Raw genomic sequence first — 22,994 nt, 5'->3', positions numbered from 1 at the left:
CGAAATTTTTCGCTTTTGTGGCAACTCTGACTCTAATTAAAAAAATTAGTGATTTATTACTATTAGATTAAAACTTAAGGTAAAATTTCAGTTTAGCTACTTTTCATAATATTGGAAAGGGGTTGGTTAGGAAAACGAAATTTTCAGTAATAAATCTAGGACCAAAAGCATACTTAGGGAAGGTATTGCCAAGATTTTATAGGCTACTAACCCTCTTCTGAGACCTGAGTCTTAGAAATTTTGAAATTTCAACTAAACAACATTTTATCTTAATTTTGAGTCATCAGTTTCTTTTCTCCTGGATTTAATTCTGAATACTCTGTTTCTGTTATTTGAGTGGGATTTTAAGCCATGTCAATGCTTTAAAATCAAGCCAACAAGTCTAGAATAGCTCTTCTTTAGAAGGTGACATACTTAATCAAAAGCGAAACAAGTTTACTTTTAGTTTTTTGTTTATTGTTGTTGTGTATTTTTACAATTAATCCCTGGTTCCCCTTTCCCTATAATGGTCTTCTTAGCCTGAGGCTATTTGGTAAAATTCTAGTTTAGTGACTTCTTGCTATCTTGAAAAAGGGTTAGGTTAGGAAAATGAAAGTTTCAAGTATTTTTCTACAGGCTTAATTATATCCTGGGAAGGTATTTTAAAGTACCCACCTCCACTCCTTCTCCCTCTAGAGGGCCCTGAAATTTGCCTATATGACAGGTCTATTACCTGTTGAAATTTTGACAAAACAACATTTTATATTAATTTTAGTGACTAGTTGCTTTTTCTCTGCCTGTAGTTCTGAAAATGCAATTCCTGTTATTTGAGTAGACTTTGGAACAATATCAATGTTGTTTTTTTTTAATTTAGAAAATGTATTTGCATACCTTTATAACCTTATAAATTGGGATTGAGCATAATTGTGAAGCTGAAAAGAATTTTGTTGTACTTTATTCAAGCAGAAGATCTATTTTGCATAGTTTCACTTTTATAACAAAAACATTTTTAAAGGTCATCAAAGGTCAGGACTCTCTAGAGGGAGTGGAGTTAGGTGCTTCGAAATACCTTCTGGGACATACTTTAGCCTGTAGACTGATCCTGAAAGTTTCATTTTCCTAACCTAACCCCTTTCCTAGATAACAAGAAGTCACTAAACTAGAATTTTACTGAGTATTGAGTTAAAACAAAAGAATTCTGTGCTGTATGATGAATGACAAATATATAACTGAGATTGGCAATATATTTGCACATTATCAAGGGTTAGGGACTTAATTAGTATGAAGAATTTAGCAATTATAGGCTATATGTAAGTATTATATGGCTTTTTTAGGGTTGAAGCAGTATCAACACAATTAAGAAACAGAAAAATGCAATTAAAATACATGAATTCGTTTTTAAATTATAACATTAAGAAGGCCTTGGGAGTAAAGTAAAGCAAAGCACTTTAGGACTGATATAAGTAAGTATTTTTGTATTTCTTAAAGTTGTTTTCAGAATTTAAGTGTTTTTTTTTCTAATGAGACTGAACTATATACTAATACAATATTTCATAGTGAGAAGGACTAATTCTTCATTTGCACTAAATATATCTGTGGTCCATCAATGCAGTCATACCTTCTGGCTCCTAAATTAAATTTGTCATTTTCTCAGTTTAGATTTATCTGTACAAGCTATTGAGTATATAATTTACCAAGACATAATGTTGAAAATTGTGTAATAATGGAAGCAGACTTGATAATCTGAAAAGTAGAAATGTTCTAAGTATTAAAGTATTAATTTAATGCTTTATTGTTTTTTTTTAATATGGTATATATTCATTGGCTAAAAGAAACACATTAAATTATGTAAACTACTTTAGAATATTTGTTTATTGTTGTTTAAGGCACCAATAACATTTATCTCCCTCAAATTAAGAACAAGCATACCTTGAATTGTATTTATACATGCAAATTGCTTCCCCTAGACTATGCTACTTTACTTCTTCTTTATATTTATTTTGATTTGAAAGAAGAGTTGAAGGTTTTTTTTTAAGTTGTTTCCATCTCAGAGTACCATAGAATATCCTCTGAAATAATCATTCTCTAAAAATATTTATATTGATTATAAAAGCACTCTAATCTACTATCCCTTTCTTCCCCTCTAATGGTCAAACATATAGGCCATCCCAAATTATATAATCTTCTCAAACACTTGCTAAATTTTTATGTTTGCCATTAAATTTATCTGAAAAAAGGTCACTTAAAGAAACTTTGGGTCTAGGTGTTTTCCCACCCCTGGAAAGTTCTTCCCCAAAAACTACTCTGAGGAAAATTCACCCTACCCTGGGATAAATTCCAACCCCCCTGCAAGAAATTTAATGTGAAGTAATACCCCTCCCCCTTATTTTTGGTGGAAAGTTTCAAATATTAGAAGGGAAATTGAAAGTTCTGTTCACATACAAAGATGAACTTTGCTTTTTTCTCAAGGGGCAAATTTAGAATTCACTGCCTCCTGCTAATCATCACTATTCAAAATGTTGCAATTTTGGCACATAAATATTACAGTTTACCTTGTTTTGCTTCTCCCTTGGACATACCACACAGGGCACCTGCTTTCTCTGTCTCCCCTCCCTCCTAGATACAGCCTGGCTCACCTGTTTAAGTTAGAGGCATGCTATAGCATTTTCTTTTGGAAAGAGCCATAAGGGTTCAATGTAATTTTTTTCTTTATTCCCCAGAGGCATTTCACATGGGACTTGTGGTTATATACACCTTGAATAGGCCTCATTTGATTGCATATCAGAAGGTCTAGTGTCCTACATTAAGAGTTTAAAGGGATTGGAAGGTAACAAGTCACCGCCCATACTTATTTCCCCCAAGCCTATATGATCAAAATATTGAGACATCTTTATTTTCAAAATAGTTCAAACATCATATACCTATTCCTCCAGGTAAGGGGAACCATCCCTCTTCTAGCCCCCATGGCAAGGGCTGTAAGCCATGCAAGTTGTCCATTATTAAGATATATTCTTATGAGAGGTTGGTCTTGTAAACTTTGTCTTTGGCTCATTAGATCAGAAATCAAAATTTCCAGTGCTCTTTTGAACATTGTAAAGTGAGTGGAGGATAACCACCCCTATCTATTCCCTTTTTAACTTTTGTTAAGGAGGGGTAAATGCCTCAAAGGGTGCATTTAATGCTAGAACATCCTAACTCTCATTGAATCTTCAGATATAGGCTATGTATAATTAGTTGTAAGGAATGAGAAGGTTGGAGGTAGAAATTAATATTTAATCCCTCTTGATTTCTGGGAATATTTCTGGTGTATGCAGTTATTATGAAAGAAAAGAGTTACAATATAGCCCAAAACTAGCAAGGACTATTTATAGGATTGGTGCTGCTCCACCTTCCTCCCCAATCTCCCCCTTGCGGTTATGAAAGCTTTAGAGGATGCTCAGTAGACTGGAAATAGAAAATTTTTGTACTTTTCATTAGGCAAAAGTGATTGAAGACCACCCAGTCCATGTGCTAAAACTATTTTTCATATCTGGTCCTTTTGTTACCCCTCTGGGCATCTCATTGAGATTTGGAGGTTCCTATTTTGTTCTTTCTCTGTTGCTGCTGAATTATAAATGTGGGGGAAATTTTCCATGAAGGGGTTAATTTCCACAGGGACAAAATTTTCTGGGGGAGAATTTTCTGTCATGGAATTATCTGCAGGGGGGAGGAGGGAGAATGCTGACCCCCAATAAATTCAGAAAAGTGTTGATTGATCTGTTTTAGTGGTTTTCTCATCAGAATAGAATATTATAAAATCATGGAAACTACTTTTAAAATTTCTAAATGCTTGATTAAATCTGTTCTAGAAGAACCTCGTATTTTCAAAATAAAACTATATATATATATATATATATATATATATATATATATATATATATATATATATATATATATATATATATATATATATATATATATATATATGGCTTCTCAAATACAAAAAATAAATATTAGATATATATATTATCTATTCACACCAAAGATTTCATACCAAATATTTCACCCAAACACCCTTATACCCGTGTATATATATATATATATATATATATATATATATATATATATATATATATATATATATATATATATATATATATATATATATATATATATATAAATATATATATATATATATATATATATATATATATATATATATATATATATATATATATATATATATATATATATATATTCTACTACTACTACTACTACTAATAACTCACTGCGGCATCAAACCGCCTGAGGCCAACACAGGTACGCACGCTCCTCCTCCAACCTAATCTATTTAAAGCCTCCCTCTTTACACCCTCCCAGGAAGTTCCCATTTCCTTTAAATCTTTATTTATGACATCCTTCCAACCCAGACAAGGACGACCTGCTTTCTGTGTAGCCCCAGACGGTTGTCTAAAAAGAACAATCTTCGGTAATCTGTCATCCTTCATCCATAGAACGTGGCCATATATATATATATATATATATATATATATATATATATATATATATATATATATATATATATATATATATATATATTCACACCAAAGATTTCATACCAAATATTTCACACAACCACCCTTGGAAAAAATAATGTTTATTCTTTAAAGTTGTAATCTAATTATATTGTTTGTGGCCAAATCAATATGCCAATCCTTGGCACAGCTACACAACAGACTCTTTATTGCTTGTCTTCTAATTGCAGACAATTTGAGCCTTTCCTTAAAGTCTTTAGGTCACCATAGTTTCAGTACAACCATGTAGAAATACAAATTTCTGCTAAATGTTGCAACTTTTCTGAATTATTTTTGGGTAGAGGTGTCAATATGTCAGTTTTGAGAAAAAAACTGTGTAGTCAATGTTAAGGCTGGGTCCTGGTGCTTTGAAAGCAGTATGCTTGTATTTGTATTTTGTTATTGGTTTCAGTTGTAAGTAGCAACCTTCAGATGATTCACGTTTGTTTGTTACTCTTTCCTCAGGAAATGGAGGGCTCTACAGGGAACGCATATAATGTTGAAGGATTCTAATGACTTGAGATTAGCGGTTGTGTAGTTTATGGCATCTTTGTTGGTTTGTGCCATATTTTTTTATAGTCAAAGATTGTGTTCTAATATTGACTATGATTGTGTTCTAACATAATATTTTTTTCTTCTTCAATTTCATGTTTGACTCTTTTAAGATTTTCGCTGGCTCTTGTCTTCTAACAGCACAATTCTTTGTCCTTCACTTCATTTTTATATGTTATGATGCTTGCTTCCGCACTATTCTTTGTAATTCTTGTTGGTATTTATCTTTTAACCACATATTTCTTTGTTTTTGTGGTGACATGCAAAAAGCATAGTAACTAGTATAAATGCTACTTGGCAGTTTTCACAGAAAAGTGAAATTTGTTTGCAGATTTTGTCCAAAATGCAATCTTCAAATTTTCAGGAAGTTTCCTTAAAAATCTCTATTTCACCAAAAAAAATGTTGTCTGAAAATATTTTTTTGCCCAGTTTAGCCACCCTTAGTGATTTATATCCACCCCTAGTGACTGCCACTTTTACTTTACTTGAATTATTCATTTCTTTCCAAAATTTTCGTCTCAACTATTTTTCTACCATCTAAAATCAGGAAAAGATCATGGACATATAAACCTTTCTTTCTATGTTAGCAAAAGCATAATGGTCATAAGATTATACCATTTCATCAAGCATTCTCTCAAGATTCATGGTAAAGAACTTTAATTTAACGCGTTTTTGTTCATTATAATTGTGAACATTGGTGCTAATAGGGTTATTTAGACAGTTGGATCGTTAGTTCTAATTTTGTTTTCTTTTGGCATTTTGTTTAATTTTTATAGGTCTGAAAATATAAGCGAGTTCATTCTAAAATGGAAAAGGTATATTTTACATGGCTAATATAAAATCAAAGCATGGTAACTACGCTACCTAGAGATATTATTGTCGTTTTACTTGGAAACTATGTATACTCTATAAGATACTACTTTTTTTGCTATAGAAAAACGCTAAAATACTGGTGAAAAATTTACTCTTTGACTGTAATTTCATTTTGTTGAAGTTGTGTAACCAAGAGGCATTGATTCATCATGATCCAATTGAAAAAAATAAATAATTGACAAATTTTAAAAATTGCCATATTTACTTTAAGTAATTAACCCCACTCTTGTTTAAACCCTTGTACCTGTAGACTGAACTAACTGTTACAAAATTAAGAACCAGAAAAAGTCACAGGAAATATATAACTTGGAAGAAGGGAATACATTTCCCTACTTCCATAAGAAGGGAAGGTAAAGCAAAGTATAACTGCTATTAACAGTGTAACTACTATTATTTTACATGTTATGAAGTAAGAATTGTTCTCTCAAAATGTTTCCTTCTCAACAACCTCCATTCTAGCCTTTTACCAAGTTTTTGCTCTAAGACTGGTAATTTCAGGTCCTTCAAATGAATTTAGTTCTTAAAATATCTTTTTGTAAGGTGTTTTAAAGCTGCTATCTCTACTTCTTCCGTAACTCCTTTCCTAAGGCTTCAGAAACTGCATAAAGACAAGTTTATATCTGTTTAATTTTGGGAGAAGATAACACTTTTTAAAATTTAGTTGAGTCTGATTTTCATTTACTCTAATTTTTGGACCTATTATATTAATGTTATATGCAGTGTTATATTTGCACGTGAAGAATATATGAATTGAAATTTTTGCCAGACATCCTCAACATTTAAAATTTTGTTATTTTTTACGTCATTTGGTATGTAAAAATTAAGAACTTATCCATTTTGCTTAAGAATATTATTTTTTGTAAAAATTTTAATTTTCAATTTGTATTCTCCTCCTAAACGGGCCGGTAGCTATCAAGATGCACTCACAGTTAACACAGTTAATGGGAAAGCTAAAATATGGAAGATTAGAAGCCTAAAACAGCCACACTACAATGTAGCAGTACTAGTGTTTCTTTTGGGGACTACATAAGGGCAGAGCTAATATAAGAAATTCAGAACACATGTGACAGCCTGGCGGCCTATCAATATTATTCTCCAGGAACATCAAGTGGTACTATTTGGAATTCTAATTCTAGTATCAATTCTAAGTATCAAGCATGCACGTGGAAATGCAATATTTTTCATACTACATGTAACAGTGATCTGCAACTCCATCCCTTAAGTAACAGTAGTAAGATATACATTATACTTCAGACTTTGAATACTATACTTCACTAGTGGTACTAGAGTAAACACGGTATAGTGCTTTTAATAAAACAGTATATGAAAATTTAGGGAGTTTGATATTTATGGCTAGTATATGACTTGTCAATGAATTACTTTACAATTTTATTGTTACTTCAGGAAACAACTGATACGTCTTTCATCTAATTATACTAAGCTACATTTGTTACTGTTCTGTAAATTTTTCAAGGCAAACATAGTTTTTTCTCAAAGCAAAGCAGTGAAAACGGAAGCTGTCCTGCTATAGTGTCGGCAGCTTTTGAAATTTTCTGTGATTCTGCTATTGGCGACTTTGGAGCGTTTTGTATACCTATCTTGACCTCAATAGACCGTAATTTAAGATATGTGGCAGCGAAAACAATGAAACATGCCATTAGAAGATAAGAGGCAGTGAGAATTATAAGTAGCAGTGAGAATCAGAACTTGTCAAAAGCGGAAATTAAGAAGAAATTGTGTGGTTAGCAGACAAGCAAAAGCGAATATCAGGAAGCATCAAATATTAAAGTGAAGAACAAAGATTTATGCCGTTAGAAGACCAGCGATTGCAAGAATCAGAACGAATCAGCTTATTAAAAAGAAATATTACGTTAGAAGAAAAACGAGTAGTATCCTGTCACTGATTTTAAAGATGTCCATAGTCATTACTCTTTTCTTTCTTGACTGTTTAAAATCACGAAGAAGTTTAACGGCGACTCCCTTCGAGACACAGGTGTTATGAATTTTCTTCAAAATGCAGGTGCTTGTTACATAATCTCGCGTAACTTGTTAAGCTTATTGAGGGTAACGTAATCTTGCGTGACTAAATGGATCTTATGATTTGCTTCTGTATTATCTGTGCATTGGAAGAATAAACATCTACATCTTATTTTAATAAGTGAAGATAAAATGTTCCAAGAAGACAACATGATAGCGTTGTAGTAGCTTAGAATGCAGAGAAAGAGAATAATTTGGATTATCATACAAGTGCTAATGGTAACAATATTGGATATGCATGTATGTATTGTCATTACAGTTTGGAGTCAAATTTCTTTGGAGTACCGAGAAAATGTAAGTTTTATAGCGGTGAATATGCGAGAGTAACATGACCAGAGAAGTTAGTACGCTGAAAGAGAACCCAAACATAAAACTATTAGCTGATGACGAAGGTCAACATCTTGCTACTGTTGTTGGTAACATGTTACCAATTAATAAATCTTATCACCATCCTCCAAATATTAACATTAGATGGAATGTAAAAGGAAGAAGAAAAGCATTTGTAAACACGATGTGGTAATAGACAAAGAAATTGCTGGTAAAATAAAAAGGGCACTAGTAGACATCATCACCAAGGGAATTCAAGATTGATTGATTAAAAATAAACCCCATTCAAACATTACTAGTGCCATTGATAGCTTACCCACAGATACATTCATTAAACCATGAATAACTATGTTAGAAAAATTGTTTGGAAAAATATTTTTCTCGTTAGATATTATACTTGGTTACTGCTCCTATCTCTAAGGTGTCAATAGTGACCATATTGATCGGGTACCTGGACTATAGGATGGTGACGAGAAGGTAGAAAGAATTTTCATTCCTTGTCAGTCTATAATCGGTAATGAGAGTGTCAGAATTAAAAATGAATAAATTGGAGAGACAGAAAATTACAGCATATCTTGTCACTTTGGAAAAATTCTTAATTCTACATAATATTTTCAAAGATTTTCAAAACAGAAGAGAATCTTGACTAAGAGAATGGTTGACATTATAATGAAAAATGAGTCACTGGCCTTGGAATATTGTCTGAGAATTATGTGTCTTGATCCCATGGCATTAAGTCCATTTATTTACATGCTTTTTTAAATAAAACCAAATATTTTTTAGTAAAAGTTTGAATATTGCCCGGAGTTTCAATTATTCCTCCCATTTCTCCTGTGACCCAGTAAGTGATCAGCATAAACGGCTAGTGATAGTAAAGAACACTCATTATATAAATTGTGCGTCAGTCTCTTTTTGGGAGTGAGACAGTCAACATTGAAAAATGTTTTACACGTGTTCTTTATTTTTTTTATTCATTGGGCAGCTGGTCAACCTGTTGAATATCGTGTTTGACATTGCTTCAAATAAGCAAATTTAAACACGTGAACTTTATAATAGGAATCATAATAGTATTATTAACTTTACAAGGAGATATAATAAAAATAAAGTTACACTATACAGTAGAAAATGTGACCCTGACTTTCAATGCCAAGGTGAATATAAGTTGAATCCTGACGAGCTGCTGACACCTATCATTACTGATTGTTACCTTTACGTGGAAGAAGAAATCTAAGGGATAAAGACTTTATTGTGCATGCAAGTCTTATTAATAAACAAATTCACTAGGATTTTTAAAGCATTTCACTTTTACGGTACTGACATCTCTATTATACAGGTAAGGAAGAGTATTTTCAACTAGAAAGCTGTTCAATATACCTATTTTAATTACTTATTATTTCAATCTTAATTAGATCCTCATCTAAACTAGTCTTAGGGGAATACTTCACAAGTAACTTAATGAAAGTTCCTAAGGGTTGCTTTGATGTTCTCATTGAAGTAACTCTAATAGCTTCTTTTCCCTACATGGATCAGAAGCGACAATCGTATTTATTATTATTGGTGGTGGTTTTATTTGTTTTTAGTTTTGTGTTTTGTCTTTTTATCTTGTGCTGAGGACGCCTAGTTTAGATACAGACGAAATATCCGCGTTATTTTAGTCTTTTCTCTCTACTGGCTGCAGTGTCGTTTGAGCTTTTTTTGTGGAGTTATATTTCTCTTTGTTGTTTGAAGTAACTTAACATGTCGTAACTTGAGGGAGCTCACCCCCAATTCAATCATCATTGCAGGAATAGGATTACTATGTAGGCAACCCAAGGATTGCCTCACAAAACTGTGATTAACTCTTTCTAACCTTTTTAAGCTCTTCTTACTACTATCACCATATATAAAGCTTCCATAATCAATTGTGTCATTGGGTCAATTGAAACTTTCTCATGTTACTTTGGAAAAATGGATATTTCTACGTGATAATTTTAAAAGTGTTAATGCAGAAGAGATCTTCACAAAGAGAATGATTGACTTTGTTATGAAAAATGAATTTCCGACTTTGGTATATTGTCTGAGACTTATTTGTACTGGTACCATGGCATTTAGTCAATTTATTGATATACTAAGCGAAACAAAACAAAATCTTATTGAGCATTTGTTTGAATTTCTCAGTTACATTTACCCCTCCCATTTCTCTAGTGACCCAATAAGTATAAGCGACTAGTCATAGAAAGGAATATTCATTTCATCAATATTGAGTCAGTTTCTTTTTGGGAGTGAGACAGTCAATATTGAAAAATGTTTTACACATCTCCATTATATTTGCATACATTGGGCAGATGGTTAACCTGTGAGAATTGTACTACTATTGATGGCTGTAATGAAAAGTGCAGATTATGCAATCCATATAAATTGAATCAAGGATATGTAGTGCGAATTAAAGACTATAACTTCTGTCTTGAAGATATTTGTGACTCACACTAGAGGTTTCTTATGCTCCAATGGTCAATATTTTAAATGTGATCAATGGGGAAATACTTAGCCTGACATAATTACTAAAAACCCTAAACGTGATTTCAGTTATTTTTAAGAGATTAGTATCGTCGTGGTTTTAAATTGTTTTGGAAGGAAGAATCTGGTCTATGCTTCAATTACTGGAATAATAAGAGACTATGGTTTTTACGACATGAATGTGAAGATACTGGCTACTGTGATTGTAAACCTACTTATTTTTATTTGGCTATTTCAGAAAGTGATGCTTCATATGAGATTATTGTATGTGACATTACTTCTAATAAGCACATTGAAACACATGAATTTTATAAAAGATCAAAATGTTATTATAGATTTTAAAAGATATAATAAAAATGAAGTCAAATTATATTGTAGAAAAATGTGAACCAGAATTTATATGCCAAGATGAATACAAGTTGAATCCTGACGAGCTGCCGCCATTTATCATTTCCGATGGTTACCTGTGCGTTGAAGAAGAAAGATAAAGGACATAGGCTTTTTGTTGTACATACAAGTTTTATTAATATACAATGTCACATATCTTTTTAAAGCCTTTCACTCTTAGGGCACTGAAATTAATGGTTTTGTTCATGTACTTGCTTCAGATTTTGAATAATAGATTTACCCCCTCTAGAAAGTTTTTGATGTGAGGCGTGTTTAATGCATAGAATAGGGCTAGAGGATCTAAAAATTTAATACTCTTCGCTATTTGAAAGATGCACAGCCAATGTCCCACAGTTGACGGGCTACAATTAACAACGATAAACATATTTTTAACGCTGTGAAAATAGTCAAGGAAATATGAGGGTATGCAATAGGATTTTTTTTTGGACATGTAGGGTTACAAATTGTATACATTAATTATGTGATTTTTATTCATGGTGACAAGTCTAATAGAACACTACCATCAGGAGTAATTCCCTAATAGGTTTCAAATCGTTTTAGCGAGATTAATTATATACTCTCCTCTAATGGTCCGGCAAAGGTACACTTTAAATGTACTATTCTCGTTTGAACAATACTCTTATCTTTAGTACCAGTAAATCCAATACAATGATACCATAAGTTTTTGTATACTTTTCATCGGTTATATAATTTTTAATGGTAGTGGATCTCGATCTAGGAAATGCATTGTCGATTCATATAGGATCCTATAGGATTAATCAAAGGATAAATTGCGTAGGGGAATTCCATTCACGTTACGTACAAGCGATGGAAGTCCAAACGTTTCTAATTTATATCGAGAATTTGTCCCTGATTTAATTGCATTCGCAAACTTTATAAAAGGCAAAGTAAGTTTTGAAGGAATTTCGTCATTGATAAATGACGAATCTGTGTAGGTACGCGTACTCGTAGCAATACATCGTTAATTTTGTGATTTGATTTAAAACGAGCAGCTGGATATTATTTCCACTAGCTCTCAATTTCTCAATTGCAAAGCAACAGAACTCATAACCTATTGCTTTCTTACATGAAGTATTGCCAAAGTGAGAGAGAGACGGAGCAAGGTGTAGCTATATATCAATCTTAATATTGGAAGGCATCCATCGAGAAATATCAATTATTTTATGATTTATTTTCCAAACCAACTGTAATTTTTGAGTTGTCACATTTCTAAGTATATTGCTAGTGTTAGTGTCCGTTTTATATTCATATCCAATAGTTAAGCCTCTCAATAGCTTATAGGACGATGGAATCATCAACACGAATTGTATTTAACTTTCGTAGTTTGAAAGATTGTTGCTTTTGCTCACTTGTGTTCTATTTGTGTTGACACTTATTTGTCTAAACAATTTGTTAAGTTCGTAATTTTCATGGGATAACCCCTCGAATACACTAGGTTTTTCATTGTTAGATTTTTTGACAATCACATGTAAAACTATAAATGTGGATGTCAAATCTATGAAATAGTCTTCACTAGAATAAATTTCAATATGTATGTTTTCAGAGAGCTGTTGTTGGGGATAAAATAGTTCGTAGTAACGATGTTTTACACTCACATCAACATTTCCTGCGTCGAAAAGAATTAGATATAAGTTGACTAAAGGATGAGATTCTTTATGTGGTAGGTATGCCATTTCTAGGAAGGAAATACTTTTTGGATCTAATAATTTTTACTTTTGGTTTCTTTTTCTTCTTTAACAAGAGTGATGTTTTTTGCTTCTCATATGAGTTGATACTAATGAGTGACGAGGTGATTCCTGCCCGTATGAACCTTTTCCGCTTTGTTCAGATTTCAATCGGTCAACGAGTAATCTCGCCCCGGACCGAGATTTTGTGAAACAGTTTCTTTAAATTCCTTCCCAGATCCCAAATCATGTAGTTTAAAGGCCGGAAAATCCACAGTAACTGGAGCAATATATTTTTAGCTGGGGGTAATGCAGTACGAAATAACTTAGCAAACCAATTGTTTAGATCGTAACCGGACTTTGCCGAATGACCCCTGTCATAGTCCACTTCATGATCTAATTGTCGTGGCCTAAGAATAGCTAAATAGCAATCAATATCAGGACAAACAAAAGTGTTTTTGTATTAACCACCTCGTTATTAAATGGGTTGAAAATGACATGTAATCTCAGCCAAACCTTTTTTTATTGCTGAATGATCGCCCCATTCACTTCTTAATGTTAACTGACGAGTCCCAAATACGAAGTGTTTAAAGGAATATATTGAAGGTTCTTTATATTGTAGTATTAAATATGTTTGTGAGTTGATTTTCGTTCAAGAACACGCAGGAGGGGGATATTGGTATTACCAACTCTTGGTGTTTCTACAAAGGACCGAGTGGTCCCAGAATATGGCGAGAGGGGTCATTTGAACGGAAATTTAAAGTTATAATGCCCTTTTAAGGGACCATGAAAATTGGAGGGAAACTAAGCTCCTTCCCACGCTTATTTTGACCCAAAGTCACCTGATTAAAATTTTGAAATAGTAAATTTTATTCAGTATAGTCGAAAAATCTAATAAATGTGTCTTTGATATGAACTTTGCCCATTGTCTACATATAGTACTGGTTATTAGGAGGCATATAGACGTTTTCAGGGGGATTCTGTTCTGGGGGTAAGTAAAAGGTGACATGGGAGGAATTTTTCATGGGAGAAGGGAATTTTCTATGTAGGGGCCGCCGGATTTCCCAGTATTATTTGAACAACGATCAAAAATTAAATAAAAACAATAAGTTTTTCAACTGAAAGTAAGAAGCAACATTAAAACATAAAACGAACAGAAATTATTACGTATCTGAGAGGGTTCACCCCTCGTCAATACCTCGCTCTTTACGCTAAAGTTTTTTTTATTGCTTTCATAAGAGCTTTTGTTCTAATTAAACCCTTTGTGAATCCGAGGTCATTCTTGGAACAAAATTTGAACTTAAGCGTAAAGAGCCAGGTATTTGCGAAGGGGTGAATCCCCTGTTATGTGTAATAGATTTGTTCGTTTTAAATTTTAATGTTTTTCCTTACTTTCGATTGAAAAAAAATAGTTTTACTTATTTAATCACTTACAATAAGATAAAATGGATAAATGCTAGAGGGTCTCTTACCTCTCTGAATAACTGTTTGAACAAAAAACGGCTTTTGGAATAAACTAAAAAGAACATATTTTTATTCTTTTGGTTGGGAAAGGGTTGCGGTTTGCTCGTTCCTAGGTTACAGCTGTCACTGTAAACATGATATATAGAAAACATATTGGATAGGGATATTGATATTGATATTGACACTGTTAAAGATATTGGAACATTGGTTAACCATATTTGGGTAAAAAGTAATTCAAAGCAAATTTAGACCTTTTCATAAGTGGGTCCCAGGAAGATTGCCATCGTTAGTTAAAGAGTCGGTTAATTTTCAGTAGCATTTTATTCAAACATTGTTTCATTTTAATATAGCCTATATTAAGAGACAAAAGACTGATTTTTTTAGAAATATTTCATAAATTGCTTGAGTTTCAATTTTGATTTGAAATTGCTTTAGACGGTAATTACTTAATTTTGATTCAATTTTGAATTGATAAATACAATGCTATTACATAGCATTTTTCTGGATCGGATTTTAAATCTGTTGTCACATGCTTGAAGTCCTAAAAGTAAGAACAGCTGTATACACCCTCTTGGAAATATATAATGACATATACATAAGAGGCCTACATTTTGTAGTGTTTAAAGTATTTAAGCCATCAATGAAGCTTTAGTTTAAGGAATTAAACCAAATCTTCCAAATTATCGGATTGAAAACTTACTAACAGAAACAGCTAAGGGAATAAGCTTACAGCTTTATTTGGCTATTTCACTGTAAAAGTTAATTATAACTTAAAATCCATAAATACACTTTAAATTTAGTTACATCAAAAAGACAGTTTTTGATTTTTAGCACCCTTTGAAAAAAAATCCGATTTGTAATGCCTTTGACTGCTGAAGGAGTTGAGCCTTTTCTTTCAAATATATTAAGAGAAAATCTGGTCTGTAGTAGTTAAAAGTCATTCTTAGTCATCAATCCTAAAACCTTTTGTATTTTAGGACTTTCCTGACTAAAATCTGTGTTGTATTCAAGTTTCGATGATGGTACTATACTTCTCATAATTTGCATTAACTCCGTTCCAAGGTATTTTATAGACTTGCCGCAAATTTCAAAAATGGCTTATCCCATTTCGGTTTCTGAGGATCCTATTATCAAAAACGGTAAGTTGCATAGTTACATTTTCTGTGACAGAATAAAAGAAAAGCTACTTTGCTCTAGAAAATAATTATCCTTTTATTTCCCCCTTGCTTATTTAGTGGTCAAGTTCGGCAAAACAATTAATCATCTGGTAGAGAAATGTTCTGTCAATCTTTCCTCTGTGCTGGTATAACAAATGAAATATTTCCACCTAAGCAGGAGTAATTGTGGGGGTTCAGATGGGAACATCAAATTTTAATACATGTAAGAGAGGAATAAAGTTAGTTGAATTCCGCTGCTAAATTTAAGAAGATTATATTTTGTATTTTATGTTTTGGGAACTAATGTAGAAAACCCCGGTTCATTGGTATTTTTTTTTTAATTTTAATTGTCTTTTTGTGATGGTTAAGCTGTAAAATGCTATTTTATTGGTATTCAGTACGTTATCCGTAATTTACACTTATCCCGAAACTCGTTCTCTGTTATGATTTTTATGTCATGAATTGAAGGTTTGAATTTGTACAATAATGAGTTTTGTTGAATCTTTTTTGTTTTCTTTTGCTTTGTAAAAATTAGATAGCAGTAAGTTGTACAGTTAAATTTTTTGTTGCAGAATAAATAAAAAGCTACTTTGCTCTACAAAATAATTGTCCCCCCTTTTCCTCCTTGCTCATGAATTGGTTTCAAGAAAACAAAATGTAACTGCAGATGTTCTGGTTTTTAACGATTCTTTGTCATGCAAAACACATTTAAATTCAGTTTATTATAGTTTAATTTTTAAGTTTGGTGAGACGATTAATCATCCGATAGAGAAATTCTCATTAAATCTTTTCTTTGTGATGGTACGATGAACGAAATATTTCTACTGTGCAATGGTAGTGGGGGTTCAAATGTTAATTTCTAATCATAATACATGTAAAGAGACGAATAAAATTATTTGAATTCAGCTGCTAAACTTTGGGAGACTATATTTTATATTTTATGTTTTGTGAACTAATGCAGAAAACCTCGATTGTTTCCTGTTTTTCTACTTAATTGTCTATTGATTATGATTGTTAAGCTGTAAAACATTTGTTTTTATGGCACTTGTATCTACCAAGTTGGGGGACGGTTAAATCGGAAAAATTAGAAAAAATGAGGTATTTTTGAATTACGAATGGGTTATAGGATCTCAATGAAATTTGATGTTTATAAGAATATCATGTCTCAGAGTTCTTATTTCAAATCCCGACCGGATCCGGTGACTTTGCGGAGATTTGGGGGGGGGGGGACCTAAAATCTTGGAAAACGCTTAGAGTTGAAAAATAGGGATGAAACATGGCGGTCAAAATATTCACAAGTTCTAGATACTTGACTGACGTAACCGGAACGGATCCGCTCTCTTTGGGGGAGTTGGGGTGGGGCAGGGTTAATTCTGAAAAATTAGAAAAAATTAGGTATTTTTAACGAACGAAGGAGTGATCTCAGATATTTTATTTTAGATCCCGACCATATCCAGTGTCACGGGGGGGGGAGGGAATCTTGGAAAACGCTTAAAGCGGAAAGATTAGGATGAAACGTGGTGGGAAGAATAAGCACAAGTCCAAGATATGTGACGAAAATAACCGGACCGGATCCGCTCTCTTTGGTGGAGTTGGGGGAGGGGGAGTAATTCGGAAAAACTAGGAAAAATGAGGTTTTTATAACTTACGAAGGGGTGATTAGAGCTTAATGAAATTTGATCTTTAGAAGAATTTTGTGCTTTATAACTCTTATTTTAAATCCCTACCAGATGCGGTGACATTGAGGGGGCGCTGGAGGGGTAAAACTGGAAATCCTGGAAAAGGCTTAGAATGGAAAGATCGGGATGAAACTTGATGGGAAGAATAAGCACAAGTTATGGATACATGATTGACATAATTGGAACGAATCTGTTCTCTTTAGGAGAGCTGGGGAGTATTAGTTTGGAAAAATTAGAAAAAATTAAGGTATTTTAACTTAAGAACGGGTGGCCGGATCTTAATGAAATTTGATATTTAGAAGGAACTCATGTCTCAGAGCTCTTATTTCAAATCCCGACCAGATCTGTTGACATTGGAAGGAGTTGGAGGGGGAAATTGGAAATCTTTTAAAACGCTTATAATTTCGTAGATACTTGATTGACGTAACCGGACTGGATCCACTCTCTTTGGGGAAGTTAGGGGGGGGGGTTAAGTGCTTTGGCGAGTTTAGTGCTTCTGGACGTGGTAGGACGATGAAAATTGGTAGGGGTGTCAGGGAGCTGCACAAATTGACTTGATAAAGTCGTTTTCCCCGGTTCGACCATCTGGGGGCTGAAGGGAGAGGAAAAATTTGAAAGATTTGGATTATTTTAACTTACGAGTGGACGATCGGATCTGAATGAATTTTGATATTTAGAAGGTCCTTGTGAAGCCTCTGATTTTCCTTTTAAAGCAATCTGTTGATTCTTAGAATTTTGCCAGAGCTCATACCATATGAGTTCTTGGCTCTTCCGACTTCGTCACAAGTGCCATATGAGCTTTTGTTTTTTTTTTTTGTTTTTTTTTGTATTCAATACATTTGTCCTATCCAGCAACTCGTTCTTTGTTATGGATTTCAGGTTTTAATTCGTGATATAAGTAATTTTTGAGATCACACTGGCTAATCATGACGAAACATAAAATAGCAAAGAAAAGAAGAACGAAAAAAATAAACAGCCAGTGAAAAAATTGGATGCAAATATTTCAGACAAGACCTCCGCTTGACCGTCATCAGTGCAGAATAAACTGATAAAAAAAAACAAAAAAAAACTTTTGTTTGTTTTTTGTTTTAAAACAAAACAAAGCAAACGGTTTTTTTTTATATTTTAATCAGTCTATCCTGCACTGAGAACGGTCAAGCGGAGTTCTTGGCCGAAATATTCGCATAATTTTCAATTTTTTCATTGGCTATTTAGTCCTCGTTCTTTCTTTTCTTTTCGATTTTGTGTTTTGTCAATTCCTTCTATGTTAATGAATTTCATTTAATATTCCTGGTTTTCTTTTGCTTTATTAAAAGTAGATTTTAAAAATGATCTGTGAAAAATCCTGCATATATATCTTACATGTAATTTTATGTTTACTTGTAATGTCTGTATATTTATATTTTTACACGTAGCCTAACAAAAAAAAGAAAAAGCAGTCAGATTTGCGTAGTAAAATTTGCTGTTAATTTTTTTTTATGTCCGTTTATTTGAATTTTTTTTTAGAAATCGAAGATGCTTTACCAGGTGACGACGAGAAGCCCTTTCATTTTCCAAACCCTCTTTTGTCACCAAAACTTGAAGATGTTCGTTTGCACAATCTAGCTAGCATTTTAAGACCATGTAAATTTGAATACGGCACCCAGGAATCAAAATGTTCTAACAATGAAGGTACATTTAAAATATTGTGTTTTTTTTTATCGAAATTTGTTGGATAATATTTTATTGGAAAAGAATAGGACAAAGAGACTTAATGTTAAGATAGAACTTTTGTTTTTTCTTGTTCCAATGTGCAGATGTTCGCCAAACAGTTTTTGGTGTTTTTTATGAACAATTGCTAAATTTTCACTTGAAGTTTGTTTGATGGGTTTTATTATTTTTCAATAAGCTGGATAATAAGCCTTAGAACTATATCTGTATAAAAATTGTACAATTTACATTTATAGTGTATATATTTCCTAATAATTTAAGAGGTAAATCTATCTATTCTTTTGGTTTCATGTTGAATTTGAAATAAGCAGAAAATTGGTCGTTGTCATCTAAACTGCCTAAAGCTAGACTGAACTGCCTATAGAAATACAGTAACATAGTAAGATATAGAAATATAGTATACGAACATAATAAGTGCTACTTGATTTAAAAACGACGAAAGTCACATTTTCCTCAGGTTGTACAAATAATCGTTCAAATTGGAATAAATAATTTTATTACACAGTGAAACACAATGACAATAGACATATTGCTGATGACGGTGTAACTGAATGTCTGACCAAAATATCTGGAAATTTTTGCGTTTGCTTTTCACTGTTTATTAAATGGATGTATCGCTATTTGAACTGATATTTGTAAGACCTAAGGAAACTTTGACTTTTGTCGTCTTCTTTTTAAATCCAAAGCTTTGCAACTACACAAAAAAATTATCTTCTACATGTGATATATATTCTATTAGCTCTTCCTATTTTGGTTACAATAACTCCTAATATTTGTTGTAATATTTCAACAAATGTTTAATATATCGTTTGATTTACCCCTAGGTATACTTTTTATCATTTAAGGTTTCATTTTCTTTCTTTTGCTACATTAGAATAACCACTTTTAAAAGCTAATATAAGTATCACCATGAGGGAGAGAAGTGACCAAAAATAAAATTAGTTATTAAAACATATCGAAAGATATACTGTTTTCTAACTCTGTAGACTTTTAAAAACCTACTGAACAATTTTTTTTGTTATTTAGTTTTATTCGTATTTTAAACGTCGTAGACTTAAAAGATCGATTATTGTTTTCTTTTTTTATAGTTTTGATTTTCCTTCTCTCTATAGACTGGTATATTTTAGGTCACTTTTCACCCCACGTGTCTTGACTACACTTCCAGGGAAATACGTCACTAGCTGTTTCAAAGAACCCTTCTACGAGTGGTTTTTCAAATGCATGTGCAAGGGAATTGGAAGCAAAGGGGTTTGAAAATCAGGAAACCAGTTTGAAAAATTGCCTTCAAAGTAAAAAGTATGGAAAATTGGAAAGATATAAAAGAACTCGTAAAGAGAAAAAAACATATAAATGTGAGGTATGTGACAAGAAATTTTCTCAAATGCGTTATTTGAACCAGCACCAAAGAGTGCATACAGGCGAAAAACCGTTTAAATGTGACGAATGTAACAAGACCTTTTCGGTGGCACAAAATTTGAAGACACATAAAGGATTGCATACGGATGAGAAACCATTTAAGTGTGATGTTTGTGATCGAACTTTTTCTCTAGCAGGAAGTTTTAACAAGCACCGAAAAGTGCATACAGGTGAGAAGCCGTTTAAGTGCAAAGTATGTAAAAAATGTTTTTCCCAACCGGGTACTTTGAATAGACACCAAAGAGTGCATACAGGTGAAAAACCGTTTAAATGTAATCTATGTGACAAAACGTTTTCTCAAACTGGAAACTTGAACACACATAAAAGAATTCATACGGTTGGGAAATCGTTTAAATGTGATGTATGTGACCTAACCTTTTCTCAAGCAGGAAGTCTGAAAAGGCACCAAAGGGTGCATACAGGTGAGAAACCGTTTAAATGTGATGTATGTGACAAGGCGTTTTCTCAAACTGCACACTTGAGCACACATCTAAGAATTCACACGGTTGAGGATCCGTTTAAGTGTGATAATGGTGACCAAACATTTTCTCAATCATGAAGCTTCAACAAACACCAAAGAGGACATACGGGTTAGTAGCCAATTACATGTTATGCATGAGAGAATTGTTCTTCTTAAGATGATAATTTGAACACTTATCAAAGACTGCAATCAGTTGAGAAACCTTTCAAATATGATATGTGTGGGAAAACCTCTGATTTTAGTCGTTTTCACAGTCATCAAAAAGTGCAGGGAGGAGTTAAGGAAAATTGTTGTAACACAAGCTTTATCCTCATTGGTTTGTTGCTATTATCCACGTAAATTTGTTCTTTTTCAATTTTTAAAGACTGTGCACAGGTGATAAACTTGTCATATGTGATGTGTGTAGTAGCTTAGGAAAATTTTGTAATGCTAGTTGTATCCTCATTGGTTTGTGGCTGTTATTCTTGCAACCAATTAGTAATGCATTGTTTTTTTTTCATGTGTTTAGTCTATTTAGCAATTTCATCATCATCCTATGAAAAGTAGTGATACATATTTGCTTGATTGTAACAAATGTGATTGATATATGTACGAAATGCTTGTCTACAGCAAGTTTTTTAGAATAAGCTGCTAAGAGTTCATACAGATGAGAAACTGTTTAAGAGATGATTTTTTTAAAATCATCTGTTTCTACTTTCATGTTTTTACTGTTTCTACTTTCATGTTTACAATTTCTACTTTCATGTTTTTGTTTGTTTTCGTTTAATTTTATTTAAGATTAATTTTATTTTATTCACTGTCTTAAGAAAATTCCTTATTTCACAAAACTTTTCTTACTTTATTTTAGATCAATTTTTTTCTTAATTTTCATTTAATTCTTTAATTTCTACTTTCATGTTTTAGTTTGTTTTCGTTTAATTTTATTTGAGATTAATTTCATTTTTAAAATCACTGTTTAAGAGATGATTTATTTAAGAAATGCTTGTCTTGACCAGACTATTTGAACACGAACAGAGAGTGCATACAGACCAGACACCATTTAAATGTGATTTACGCAAAAAAATATTTTCATTCAAGTCGTATTAGTACGAACTAGAATCTAACAACCTATTCTGGAAATGTCTCTCAGTTATAGACTATAACAAGATTTGGAACAGTGGTGGTTTTATTTATATATATATTTTATGAAGAATTAAAGCTGTTCCACGTTGGCTAATTCTCATATTTATATTAGCACTTTGAATATTTGTTTAGTTTTCCGGTAACTCCGTTTTTATGGCACTTGGTATCTAGAAAAATTAGAAAAAATTAGGTATTTTTAACTTACGAATGGGTAGTCAGATCTTAATGAAATTTGATGTTTGGAAGGATATCCTGTATCAGAGCTCTTATTTTAAATTCCGACTGGATCTGGTGACACTAGGGGGAGGGGGAGTTGGAAGGGAACCTAAAATCTTGGAAAACGCTTAAAGTAGAGGGATCAAGATGAAACTTGGTGGGGAAAATAAGCACAAGTCATAGATACGTGATTGAAATAACTGGAACGGATCCGCTCTCTTTGGGATCGTGGGGGGAAGGATGGGGTTTAATTTTGAAAAATTAGGAAAAATGAGGTATTTTTAACTGACGAACGGGTGATCGGATCTATATGAAATTTGATGTTTAGAAGGATATCGTATCTCGGAGCTCTTATTTTAAATCACGACCGGTTCCGGTGACATTGGGGGGAGCCGGGGGAGGAACCTTAAATTTTCGGAAACGCTTAGGTTAGAGGGATCGGGATGAAACTTGGTGGGAAAAATAAGCAAAAGTCCTAGATGCGTGATTGACATAATCGAAACGAATCCGCTGTAGTTGGAGGGGGGGGGAAATTCTCAAAAATTAGAAAAAAATGCGTATTTTTAACTTACGAAGGAGTGATCCGATCCTAATGAAGCTTCATATTTAGAAGGACCTCGTAACTCAGATCTCTTATTTTAAATCCTGACCGAATCCAGCGTCATTGGGGGGGGGGGCAATCTTGGAAAATACTTACAGCGGAGAGATCAGGATGAAACTGGGTGGGAGGAATAAAAACAAGTCCAAGATACGTGACTGACATAACCGGACCGGATCCACTCTCTTTGGAGGAGTTGGGGTGAGGGAATAATTCGGAAAAATTAGAAAAAATGAGGGATTTGTAACTTACGAACGGGTGA

The 22,994-nt window shown here is 32.8% G+C and overlaps 1 protein-coding gene across 3 annotated transcripts; it reads left to right on the top strand.

The window, feature by feature from the left end:
* LOC136043020 (zinc finger protein 723-like) lies at window positions 1-22,007 on the top strand. 3 transcript variants are annotated; one of them, XM_065727904.1, is made up of 6 exons: window positions 19-79; window positions 1,314-1,442; window positions 12,769-12,885; window positions 15,331-15,492; window positions 18,696-18,860; window positions 20,027-22,007. In XM_065727904.1, the coding sequence occupies exon 6, from the start codon at window positions 20,281-20,283 to the stop codon at window positions 20,872-20,874; it is 594 nt and encodes a 197-aa protein (XP_065583976.1). In that variant the 5' UTR covers window positions 19-79; window positions 1,314-1,442; window positions 12,769-12,885; window positions 15,331-15,492; window positions 18,696-18,860; window positions 20,027-20,280; the 3' UTR covers window positions 20,875-22,007. The 3 variants fall into 3 exon arrangements, with proteins under 3 accessions (XP_065583978.1, XP_065583976.1, XP_065583977.1); XM_065727905.1 differs by lacking the exon at window positions 12,769-12,885; XM_065727906.1 differs by lacking the exons at window positions 1,314-1,442; window positions 12,769-12,885 and having other exon boundaries at window positions 1-79.
* The last annotated feature ends 987 nt before the right edge of the window (window positions 22,008-22,994 follow it).

This window comes from Artemia franciscana, unplaced genomic scaffold (genome assembly GCF_032884065.1).
Source record: "Artemia franciscana unplaced genomic scaffold, ASM3288406v1 Scaffold_284, whole genome shotgun sequence".
In the NCBI taxonomy this organism is placed as follows: Eukaryota; Metazoa; Arthropoda; class Branchiopoda; order Anostraca; family Artemiidae; genus Artemia; species Artemia franciscana.
The sequence above is the reverse complement of the archived record's forward strand: the minus strand, read 5'-3'. Positions and strand labels throughout refer to the sequence as shown.

Coding starts and splice junctions, on each gene's coding strand:
- LOC136043020 (XM_065727906.1), top strand. CDS start 20,281: ATGCGTTATTTGAACCAGCACCAAAGAGTGCATACAGGCGAAAAACCG.